This window comes from Eucyclogobius newberryi, unplaced genomic scaffold (genome assembly GCF_026437365.1).
Source record: "Eucyclogobius newberryi isolate DKJ021-1_F unplaced genomic scaffold, fEucNew1.0.hap1 SCAF_17, whole genome shotgun sequence".
Taxonomy (NCBI): Eukaryota; Metazoa; Chordata; class Actinopteri; order Gobiiformes; family Gobiidae; genus Eucyclogobius; species Eucyclogobius newberryi.
The window spans coordinates 5,471,541-5,484,265 of NW_027315801.1; the positions used below are offsets into that span (position 1 = coordinate 5,471,541).

General features: G+C 44.1%; 1 protein-coding gene across 1 annotated transcript; it reads left to right on the forward strand.

The window, feature by feature from the left end:
- The first annotated feature begins 615 nt into the window (after positions 1 to 615).
- Positions 616 to 12,077, forward strand: nol9 (nucleolar protein 9). Its single transcript, XM_072448833.1, has 13 exons — positions 616 to 789; positions 1,657 to 2,190; positions 3,271 to 3,484; positions 4,660 to 4,790; positions 4,880 to 5,015; positions 5,095 to 5,188; positions 5,265 to 5,362; positions 5,819 to 5,986; positions 6,775 to 7,027; positions 8,319 to 8,433; positions 8,875 to 9,049; positions 10,033 to 10,166; positions 11,121 to 12,077. The coding sequence occupies exons 2-13, from the start codon at positions 1,699 to 1,701 to the stop codon at positions 11,232 to 11,234; spliced, it is 2,124 nt and encodes a 707-aa protein (XP_072304934.1). The 5' UTR covers positions 616 to 789; positions 1,657 to 1,698; the 3' UTR covers positions 11,235 to 12,077.
- Positions 12,078 to 12,725: the final 648 nt, after the last annotated feature.

Sequence of the window (12,725 nt, forward strand, 5' to 3'; positions counted from 1 at the left end):
CCCTTTTTGATTTTGTATATGTTGTTTCATTATTGCTCATCGTTGTACGTTGCACCGAATCACCAAAGCAAGTTCGTATGTTGGTGAATTTTGTTAATTGACAATGGCAATACACTTTTTCTGATTCTGATTCTGACCCAGGACTAACCCCGAGTTAAACTAGTAAATAAGATGTTTTGTTTTGTTTTAATATTTTCAAGCTGGTTCCTCAGCCAGATTAGATCACTTGGAGGGTCTGATTTAGTCCCTGGGCCTGATGTTGAATAGTCCCGGTATAAATATTTTCTTTTTTTTAATTTGGGCGGGTTTTGGTCGTACTTTCACTGCTCATTGTGCTGGAAACAGAAAGCTCCACCTGGCAACACCGTTCAGGAACAGGACGTGACGTAAAATGCGCCAGTTAACTCCGTGAAACATACTTGTGGTCCTATAAAATCAAAAAACAATATAATATAAAACATGTATAACGTATAACGCATAATGACAGAAGAACTGACAGTTTTACATTCATTTATTTAAATTTTCAACAGTAAAACTATCACATTTACAGGTTTATGTTCATGTTTTTGCGCGCGGACAAACCTCCGGGTAAGTCGATTGTCGGCCGCTCACCGCAGACCCGTGTTTGGCTCAAACACATGCGGCTAACGCTAAGCTAACACTCCGCGGCGCTTTCAAGCAGCTCGTTTGTCTTCTACATAATGTTTAATGTGGTATAAAGTCAATGCGATGTGTTTCGAATCAATATCTTGTACATGTGTTGTTGCACCGACCTCTTGCAGCCCGTAGGTAAGTTTTATTCACACGTTGCTAACAACATTAGCTTTTGTACAGATAGCCACGATCGTTTGTTGTCAACTAGGATCGTTAGCTGTTATTATGTTTTGCACTTCTATCTTGTCTTTATGTTCAATCGGAGCCTGTATTTAGTCTTTTTTTTCTCCGTTGCTAGTGATTTAATGCATCGGTTTATTTTACTGTGACGCTAACTTTGTTCTTGAGTCTGATATTTGCGTTATGTTGATTAGCATCCGAGGAGGTGTCAAAAGATGATTGATTTCGCAATGTTTCTGTTCACAACAATGTTCAGGTATCGACTCGTAAATTGGATTAATGTACAGTCAGGGGCATAATTATGTTCCATAAACATTCCTGTTTCATATCATTGATGCCTGGAGATTAAACAAATCCAAATTGTAGAGACACTGGCAGGTGTTTTCGTGCACACCCAAAATACAGGTACAGTTTAGAGCACGATTTACGGTAAAAATATTGTCCGATTGTCGTTATCGAGATCATGCACACAAAAAATTGCGATATTAATTCACGTTTGTCGATATTGCTCACCCCTAATCACTATATGACAGCTAGACAGACACTCTTTTGGATATGCCGTATTTTCCGGACTATAAGTCGCACAATTTTTTCATAGTTTTGGCCGGTGTGCAACTTATACTTATACTTGTATACTTATACTGACTTGTATGTGATATTATTTGTTATTTTCACACTTGCAACCGCATTTCTTACTCCAGTGCGACTTATATATGTTTTTTTCTTCTCTATTATGCATATTTTGGCTGGTGCGACTTATAGTCCGGAAAATATGGTAACTGCAATTTATACTCAAAACTAACTGTATTTTTCTGCTTTCAGGCCTTTCTCTCGTTATTCTGCACGGCTGAACATCTCGCGGTTATGAAGGTCAAACAGGGCAAACCGCAGGGCAAATCTCAGGGCAAATCTCAGAAGTGGAAAAACGCCAGAACGAAACGATGCCGACCGGCAACAGCGACGGCGTCCTCGTCCGACCTGAACTCGAGTCCCGCCGTGGCCCGGCTAATCGGCGAGCACCGGGTCCTGGTGAGGAAGAAACCCGGCGTCAAAAGACTGGAGACGGGACCGAAATCCGTCTCGGACTCGAAAAAGACCGCGCCACAGAAGTTCCACGCTCACACAAACGGGAATTCCGGCTATGCTGCTGCGGCGGCGGCGGCGGAGGAGGAGGAGTCGGAGGGGACTACGGCCCGGAACAGCTTTTCTGGGTTCGGTCTTCACGGGAACGGTTTGGAGTCGGCGGGCAATGAGCGGTTTCTGAAGCCTGGGCGGCTGGAGGGGAACGCACTACACCAGTGCGCCGTACGGGACGACAAGAAGAATCACGCCGTGCTGGTCATGCAGAAGGAGCAGGTACGGAGCGAGTTTGTGGAAGGAACTCGGCCCGTCCCACCTTTTTTCATAGTTTTGGCCAGTGTGCAACTTATACTTATATTTATACTTGTATAGTTATACTCCAGTGCGACTTATTCATGTTTTTTTCTTCTCTATTATGCATTTTTTGGCTGGTGCGACTTATATATCGTCTGGAAAATACGGTATCATCAGTATCATCGATGACTCCATACGATATTGGACCAAATTGTTTTCATACCTGAAGATATTTAAATTCTGAATGGTTATTAATATAACTGGAATTGCTGTAATTTAAAGTCCAAGCCGATAAAAAAAAAAGAGGATATTATTACTTATTATATGAATTGAAAGATTTCTTCTTTTTTTTTTAAATGTGTGGCTCCCAGTTGTTATTTATTATGTTTTAATCAACCCAAATGTGTATGTGTCGACTACCAGATTTATTTCATATTTATTATAAGTCACTCTGGAGTATAAGTCGCATTTTTTGTGGACATTTATTTGATAAAATCCAAGACCAAGAACAGACATTTCATCTTGAAATGCAGTTTAAAATAATAACGGATGAGAGAACATGGTGAATAGGTGTACGTATGCTAACGCTAACACCTTCAGCTACATGACGTATGCTAACGCTAACACCTTCAGCTACATGAGGCACAGACAGAACTGTGGTAAGTGTCTGGTATGTTAACGTAACATATGAACAGTTATTCAGATAACTATAGCATAAAGAACATGCTAACAAGTTTACCAAAGCATCAGATTTACCCCAAATCACTAAATCCACTGAATTCTTTTTCCTCTGTGTCACTTCTAAACAACTCCACAAACTCCAGAGGAAGAGGAAGTGCAGATTCTTCTTCTGCGTCGCTTAGAGCCTAGAGCGCCCTCTTGTGGTTGTCAGTGTTCAAATAACAAATAATATCACACATAAGTCGCTCTGGTTATTTTTTGGCTATTTCTTTCAAATAAAAACCTTACCTATAGAATACATTTCAACACCTTTACATTTAGTGCCACCTGTCAAACACCGCAGGACACTAATCGTGTTGTTAATCTCGCCTTTGGCCCCAGACCCTGTGCTTCCGCGGTAAGTGCTTCCTGACGTGCCTGTACGGCCGCGTGGAGGTCATGGGCTTCACCATCGAGGAGGGCCAGCAGCCGTACCCGCTCTTCTCCCCGGCGTCGCACAGCCCCATCACCGTCCGCGCCATGGAGACGGAGAACACGGGCTTCACCGAGGACGCTGCCCAGCTCGCCGACATCCTCAGGGACTATCTGACGGCAGGTAAGCACGCTGTCGTCACACAGGCGGGCTGCAGGGGGAGCCAGAGTCACAAGATCAAATGAATATCTAGTTCTGAGTGTAATTTTGAGCCTTCTTTTGAGCGTTTGACAGTCCTGCGCCCGTAACTGCGGTCATCTTGTTCTTGTTTGTGATTTCGGCGCGACTTTGCCCGTTTTTAAAGTGCTCTATGAATAAAGTTGGGTTGGATGTTTGTTGACGACGGTGCCGAGGGCGATTGAGGCTCAAATCAATCATGCGAACCTCGTCTCACCACTGATGCTTTTCTCAGTTTGTGAATTAGAATGAGACCAAATGAGTGTAATCTCTTGAAATTTAGATTTACTGTTCTTTTTATTTTTGGCTCCGTAAAACGATTGAACACTTGGAGTATAAGTCGCATTTTTGGGGGGAAATTTCCCAAAAAAGACATTTAATCTTGAAATTCAGTTTAAAATAGACCTCGCCGGGTTAAGGTTAAGGTTAAGGTTAAGGTTAAGGTTAAGGTTAAGGTTAAGGTTAAGGTTAAGGTTAAGGTTAGGGTTAAGGTTAGGGTTAAGGTTAGGGTTAAGGTTAAGGTTAAGGTTAAGGTTAGGGTTAAGGTTAGGGTTAGGGTTAGGGTTAGGGTTAGGGTTAGGGTTAGGGTTAAGGTTAGGGTTAGGGTTAGGGTTAAGGTTAAGGTTAAGGTTAGGGTTAGCCATGAGATTAGAGAACATGGTGAATAGCTGTACGTATGCTAACGCTAACACCTTCAGCTACATGAGGCACAGACAGAACTGTGGTAAGTGTCTGGTATGTTAACGTAACATATGAACAGTTATTCAGATAACTATAGCATAAAGAACATGCTAACAAGTTTACCAAAGCATCAGTTTTACCCCAAATCACTAAATCCACTGAATTCTTCTTCCTCTGTGTCACTTCTAAACAACTCCACAAACTCCAGAGGTAGAGGAAGTGCAGATTCTTCTTCTGCGTCGCTTAGAGCCTAGAGCGCCCTCTTGTGGTTGTCGGTGTGAAAATAACAAATAATATCACATATAAGTCGCTCTGGAGTATAAGTCGCACCCCGGCCATAACTATGAAAAAAGGTACGGAAATTATTATAGTCCGGAAAATACGGTATATTGTTTTTTTTTTTGATTGTGTCATAATCGTTATTATTGTGTGTTTTTAAGGACACAGGAAGAAGCTGGTTGGAAAGCTGATCCGAGACTCGTCCATCGTTTTGCTGGAGCCGATGGAATCGACAATGACGAAATTTCTTTCCAGTTTCCCAGATCTTAGTGAATTATTCAGTCCTCTGGCGGTAAGCGACAAATTAGTGGCATTATTGACCATCACAAGTGAATAATTGCAAGATAACGCGGCTTAACGTTCATGTTTTTTCGCGCGCAGAATGAGCTTCTCTCGGCTGTTCTCGATACGCCGCTGAACGGACTCGGTATAGTTCCTCTTTCGAGTAACATCGAAGGCATAAAGGCCTCGAAAAGCCTCAGGAACGCCTTGAACACACTCGTTGACGCTTGTAAAGGTACTTCGACGACGAGATGATGTAGTTTTATCTCGCTTTAACCTGTTTTTCTGTTTCATGGTGTACTTTTCTGTCACAGGGGACATGGACGGGTCTGTTATCCTGGTCTGTGGAGCTAAGAATGTGGGCAAGTCCACATTTATCAGGATTCTCATCAATACTTTATTAAATCAGTACGTTGACGTCATGAGTTGCATTAGTTATAGTTTGAATTGAGAGTAAATATTTGTGTATATCTTGTGTTTGCAGCACTGGGAGCGTGGAGTATTTGGAGGGAGATCTGGGGCAAACAGAATTTACGCCTCCGGGCTGTTTATGTTTGACAACTGTCAGTGAGCCGCTGTTGGGTACGATCTATTATTATTATTTTATTTATTTATTGATATATTTATTCATATTTTTTATATTTTATTTTATTTTAATTGCATTTATTTTATTTTATTTTATATTATTATTGTATTTAATTGTTATGATTTTATTATTATAATTTTTTTTATTCAATTTTATTTTATTTATTTATTATTATTGCTTTATTATTTATTGTTACTTTATTGTTTTTATTTCATCATTTTATTTTTATTTTATTACTCAATTATTTTAGTTTATTATTATTATTATTATTATTATTATTTATATTATTTACTTGAGAGAAACCCACCTCAGTCCCTCTCCTAGTCTTGGTTCTACACATTGGTTCTTTGGACACAGCTTTAGAACCACTTTCATAAGTGTAACATTGGGCACCACATTCGGAGAACTGGCTGTACTCCACTGCTTTTAACAGAATGTATGTTGTAACGCAGGCCCCCCGTTCACGCACCAGCGGACCCCCGAGCACATGATCTACTACGGCCAGTCGTCCTGCGAGTCGGACCTGGACCGGTACCTGGAGGCGCTCAAGTCTCTGTGGCACAGACTTCCTCCGAGCAGAGAAGGACCACTCATCATAAACACCATGGGCTGGGTCAAAGGTGGGGCTGGGTCTGAGGTGGGGCTGGGTCTGAGGTGGGGCTGGGTCTGAGGTGGGGCTGGGTCAGAGGTGGGGCTGGGTCAGAGGTGAGCCTGGGTCTGAGGTGAGCCTGGGTCTGAGGTGGGGCTGGGTCAGAGGTGAGCCTGGGTCAGAGGTGGGGCTGGGTCTGATGTGGGGTTGGTTCAAAGGTGATCAGGGTCTGATGTGGGGCTGGGTCTGAGGTGAGCCTGGGTCTGAGGTGAGCCTGGGTCTGAGGTGGGGCTGGGTCAGAGGTGAGCCTGGGTCAGAGGTGGGGCTGGGTCTGATGTGGGGTTGGTTCAAAGGTGATCAGGGTCTGATGTGGGGCTGGGTCTGAGGTGAGCCTGGGTCTGAGGTGAGCCTGGGTCTGAGGTGAGCCTGGGTCTGAGGTGGGGCTGGGTCAGAGGTGGGGCTGGGTCAGAGGTGAGCCTGGGTCTGAGGTGGGGCTGGGTCAGAGGTGAGCCTGGGTCTGAGGTGGGGCTGGGTCAGAGGTGAGCCTGGGTCTGAGGTGGGGCTGGGTCTGATGTGGGGTTGGTTCAAAGGTGATCAGGGTCTGAGGTGGGGCTGGGTCAGAGGTGAGCCTGGGTCAGAGGTGGGCTGGAATTTATGACTTCTGTGCCAGTCTTCACCTATGTCCTCTTTGGCAGTTTTCAGTTATGCCCTCTGTGCCAGTCTTCATCTGTGCCCTCTGTGCCAGTCTTCATCTGTGCCCTCTGTGCCAGTCTTCCTCTTTGCCCTCTGTGCCAGTCTTCATCTGTGCCCTCTGTGCAGGCTTCGGGCTCCAGCTGCTCGTGGACATGCTGCGCTTCTTCCCGGTCTCACACGTGGTGCAGCTGGGTCACAGCGGGACGCAGCAGTGCCCGCCGCTCACGCCCGACTTCCTGAGGGCGGCGCACGGCTGCCAGACCCACCCCCCGGCGCAGTCGGCGCTCAGCGAGTTCACGGCGAGCGCCAACCCGCCTCGAACCTTCCTCCACCTGCCCGTTCAGTCAGAGTTTGAGGGGGTGGGCACGCAAGGCAAAGCGTAAGTACTCCACCTTAAGTTTTCAGACGGTACTGCAAGAAGTCTTTAAGTATTTTGAGCCTTTATCACAAAACAACACAAACGAAGCACAAATAAGAATCTAACAATAACAAAATATGATACGAATAATGACAGCGATTGTATAAAGTGCTATTTGAACGTTTATTTAGGGACGTAACGATATTCTTAACTGTATTACCGTATTTTCCTGACTATAAGTCCCACCTTTTTTCGTAGTTTTGGCCGGGGTGCGACTTATACTTATATTTATACTTATTTACTTATACTCCGGAGCGACTTACATGTGATATTATTTGTTATTTTCACACTGGCAACATAATTTTATACTCCAGTGTTTCTTTTCTATTATCCTTTTTTTTGGCTGGTGCGACTTATACTCCGGTGCGACTTATTGTCCGGAAAATACGGTAATTGTGGGTATAACTGTATAATGCTGTTATTGCCGTCACATTCCAAAGGTTAAGTGCAGAGGTGGGCACAGCTTTGTCCATTTGGTCCCCGGGCCATAGTTTGGACACCCCTGGTTTAGTGTTTAATGACAGTCGGCACTAAAATGGAGCAAAGATCATCCTCTTTATAGTTCTGTAAACTGTCGCATCAAAATCAATATAAGACCCAGGAGTTTATCACTATTACCGTATTTTCCGGAGTATAAGTTACACCAGCCAAAACATGCATAATCAAGAAGAAAAAAAAACATAAGTGGCACTGGAGTATGAAATGTGGTTGCAAGTGTGAAATTAACAAATAATATCACATATAAGTGTATAAGAATAAGTCGCACTCCGGCCAAAACTATGAAAAAAGGTGCGACTTCTAGTCCGGAAAATACGGGTATATAAGGGGCTTTAAAGGAACCGTATGTAAGATTTAGATTTCACATGTTCAAATCAAATATAGACTTTACTGATGACAATTGAAATGCTGATTTATTCTTCGTTCTTGATAGAGAAATTGCGTTGCCAGTTTCGAAGCTGAAATCCAGTGTGTTCAAACCTCTTTCTGATCTGAACGGTCTCTATCTAAAGCCCCGCTCCTGCACCAATCAGGAGTCAGAGCTAGTTCAGCCTCTGCAGCTCAGTGAAAGTCTGGAGGAGCTGAACATGAGCCATGGCCTGAACACAAACACGCTCTGTTTGCGGGTTAAAAGTCAGGTTCAGGTCCTTTTTAAACCAGTACGAGTCAAGGCTACGTACGGTCCCTTTAGCTATTTCTTCACACGTGTGTAAAAAAAACATGGATTCAGGGTGTTTTTGTGTGTTCTGTGTAGGAAACATCAGCGTTCTAATGAACTGAGAGAGCTGTCTTTATTGTCCTACCTGAGTCAGCTCCAGTCGCCGGACCCGGGACCAGTGCAACCTCTGCACAGCCTCATCCCGTACCAGGTCCGTCCTACACGTTTACACACAGCCTCGCACCCGTACCAGGTCCGTCCTACACGTTTACACACAGCCTCACCCCGTACCAGGTCCGTCCTACACGTTTACACACAGCCTCACCCCGTACCAGGTCCGTCCTACACGTTTACACACAGCCTCACCCCGTACCAGGTCCGTCCTACACGTTTACACACAGCCTCGCCCCGTACCAGGTCCGTCCTACACGTTTACACACAGCCTCGCCCCGTACCAGGTCCGTCCTACACGTTTACGCACAGCCTCGCCCCGTACCAGGTCCGTCCTACACGTTCACCTCACCCTGTACCAGGTCCGTCCTACACGTTCACCTCACCCCGTACCAGGTCCGTCCTACACGTTCACCTCACCCCGTACCAGGTCCGTCCTACACGTTCACCTCACCCCGTGCTGTTGTGTGTGAATCCTCAGGTGCCTCACGGTGCTGTGGCCCTGGGCGTACTCCACTGTGAAGTGATGCCCAGTCACATGTTCTACGCTGCTAATGCCAGCCTGGTGGCGCTGTGCTGCGTGGCAGAGAAGATCACCAGCAGAGGGAGCCCCGTGCTCCTGCCGCAGGCTCCTCTGTGTCCATGCGTCGGATTTGGTGAGTAACCGTTCATTTTAAAAAGTTTTTTTAACGTGACTATGTTCCATTTTTCTGACGGTTTTGGGGAAGAGACATAAAGTTTGTTGTGGGATTATTTACTGCATGTTTTCACCACGAGGCTCGCAGCTCGCCGTCTTCTGCAGTATTACTTCTGTAGTCGTACGTCTTCTGTGTTGTACTTCTTCTGTGTTGTACGTCTTCTGTGTTGTACGTCTTCTGCAGTTGTACGTCTTCTGTGTTGTACGTCTTCTGCGGTCGTACGTCTTCTGCAGTCGTACGTCTTCTGCAGTCGTACGTCTTCTGCAGTCGTACGTCTTCTGCAGTCGTACGTCTTCTGCAGTCGTACGTCTTCTGCAGTCGTACGTCTTCTGCAGTCGTACGTCTTCTGCAGTCGTACGTCTTCTGCAGTCGTACGTCTTCTGCAGTCGTACGTCTTCTGCAGTCGTACGTCTTCTGCAGTCGTTCGTCTTCTGCAGTCGTACGTCTTTTTTACTCGTACGTCTTCTGCAGTCGTACGTCTTCTGCAGTCGTACGTCTTCTGCAGTCGTACGTCTTCTGCAGTCGTACGTCTTCTGCAGTCGTTCGTCTTCTGCAGTCGTACGTCTTTTTTACTCGTACGTCTTCTGCGGTCGTACGTCTTCTGCGGTCGTACGTCTTCTGCGGTCGTACGTCTTCTGCGGTCGTACGTCTTCTGCGGTCGTACGTCTTCTGCAGTCGTACGTCTTCTGCAGTCGTACGTCTTTTTTACTCGTACGTCTTCTGCAGTCGTACGTCTTCTGCGGTCGTTCGTCTTCTGCAGTCGTACGTCTTTTTTACTCGTACGTCTTTTTTACTCGTACGTCTTTTTTACTCGTACGTCTTTTTTACTCGTACGTCTTTTTTACTCGTACGTCTTCTGCAGTCGTACGTCTTCTGCAGTCGTACGTCTTTAAAGTATGTGTTTTACGCTCCACCGTGTGCGTCTCCTCTGTCTTTTTAAGGCGTCCTGCGAGGCATCGACACGGCGCGAGGCCTGTACTACCTGCTCACGCCGGTCGACCCGTCCGTCCTCCGGAACGTCAACTGCCTGCTGCTCGGCGCCGTCTCCCTGCCCTCCTGCATCGTCACGGCGCAGGTCCGCAAACACGCCCGCAAACACGCCCACAAACATGCACACGCCCACAAACACGCCCATGTACACGCCCAAGGGACTAACTAATCTGTCGTTAGATAGATCATGTTTTCTGCCATTTGTTGTTGTCGTTCCACAAAACGCTTTTCGGAACAGTAAAATCATCAACGTTTATCCCTAAGTATTAAATAAAAATAGTATTCGCCATAATTTCAAGTTAATTTGATAAAATGGATGATTTCCATTTGAAAAAAACGTATTCCACAAATATATTCGACTGAAATTGTCTAATAAAAATTGTGAAATAAAAAACAACAACTTTAAAATAAAAACCTAAAGAAAGAAAGACTCTTTTGTGTTCGGGACGTCATAACAAATTTTAGTGCAACGATTTATTGTGTGAAGAAAAATCACGATCTAATGATTATTCACGATTATTTAGACACAGTTGTTCTTAGACACAGAACAACAGTGAAATCTTCATTCTCGTGCTCTGACATGTGACTGTTCCTCAAGGTTTTATGAAATTTCACTTTCCGAATGAAAAAATAAACTTCTTCACATTTATGTCTTTTTTTGGGCTGTATAATGAACTAAAAATACTTAATTTTGCTTCTAAAACTGTCATGATTATTATTTTCTGGCCCTCACGATGATATTATGACCTGAACAATCACGATGATCAATTAACCTGATAATCGTGACATCCTTATTATATTTTAATGACAACAGCTCTGACATACGACATCAAAACTGTTATAAATGATCAACTGTTAAATTTAGGATCCACTGCACACAGTCAAAAGTAAGTAGAAAAATATTGATGTTATTATCATTTAACAAATAAGAAATTAACCTGATGAGCTCCATATTGTAATGCACATTTTATAAAAAAATGTCCACACTTTTTTGATATTTTTCTTCTTCTCTTTCTTCTTCTTTCTTCTTCTCGTGCAGGACTGCGACCACGACTTGCCATACGTCACGTCCAACTACAGCTTCGACCTGAGCGGGGCGGGCAAGCTGAGGGTCTTCAAAGGTCTGGTGAGGCCGGGGCACGCGGGACTGTAGCTCGACCGGCCGGAGACGTTTCCACGGCGATGGCAAACCTTAAAAATGGACTCTTGATGCCGCACAACGGAGCCCGAAGCGCCGAGGACTCTTCTCGCCGAGCGGAGCCGTTTCTCTCTCTTTTCGGACTTTAACGAATCCTCGGTTGCCACGGACGCGGTCCCCAAACCGAAGTGCTTCTACGGACTCGTGAAGCGTCTCGTTTTGTCTTCTCTGTACGTGACATTCCAGCGCCTGTTTCTCTCCACAATAAAACAACAACAAAAGAAAGTCTGGTTTTTGAGGTTTCAGTCCACGTTTTTACCTGTTTGAAGGCAAGTTTCTGCCAGAGGAAAGGTCGGCGGCGAGTGATGTCACGGTTACTACGGTCATTTTAACGTTACGACAGTGAGAAGAAACGACAGGATTTAAGGGGTCCCCTACAGGTCAGACGACTCGTTGAGCTAAAATGCAGTTGTGTTAAATATATAAAGATTTCATCACACTCGGGCGTGCACATTTTTTAGGTTTACAATTTAATCGATGACATTACACTAGGAAATTACCCAGCAAACACTGGGCCAAAACTCATCTAATGTCACATCTGTTTAATTTGACAAATAAAAATATATGAGAGCGACTTTATTTTGTTGAATTAATGTTTAGAGAGTAAAACAAAAAGTTGTTTCTTTGTGTAAATTCTGCATAAACTTTGTCTGGAATGAGTGTCCCTGGTGTGATGTCACTTCCTGTCATTTTCTACAGATTTTTCAACGTTTTCTCCACAAATACCTGCTCGATTGGTGTAAAACTGTAATGTATATGTACAGCAGGTATGAATATGCCAAATCAAGTAAAAATTTGAGAATCGTAAAAACCTGTCACGGACCCTTTAATGTGAACAGTAAAATATAGAGGAAAAAAATATAATAAGCCTAAGGAACATTTGGGACACGCTTGACTTATGTATTTTAATTTCTTGCTCTGTCTGAAAACGTGTCCCACATTCAGCCGTAACGTCATCAGTGTTAAAGTACGACCGTGTTTACATTGAAGATCGTTTACATTAGAGGTCAGGGGTCAAACCTTTTCCCCCGATGGACACATGTTCAAACAAATGCTGTATCACCTCCAAATGCATGTTAATTATGTCAAATAGAAGGATTTATTTTTATTTGGTGTGATTTTCCGACTTTGGGTCATTCAGGACATTCAGGCCGCATTAGGCCCCTGGGCCACAGTTTGGACACCCCTGCTAAAGTCCTTTAATGAGCACAAATCATGGCCGACATCATTGTAAGAACTCTAATGAACTCTAATCTCATGTTACACAACTTTAACACACTATTTCTGTCTTTTGCAGCACGAATGCAGAGAAAAGTACTTTTATTTGCCTAAAGTACAATTTATTTAATACTATACTCAAACAGAGGTGAAGCTGTAATTTTTAAAAGTACTTATGACGGTGATAATAAAGTTAAGAATTGTGTTTTGCTGTACTTATAGTTACTT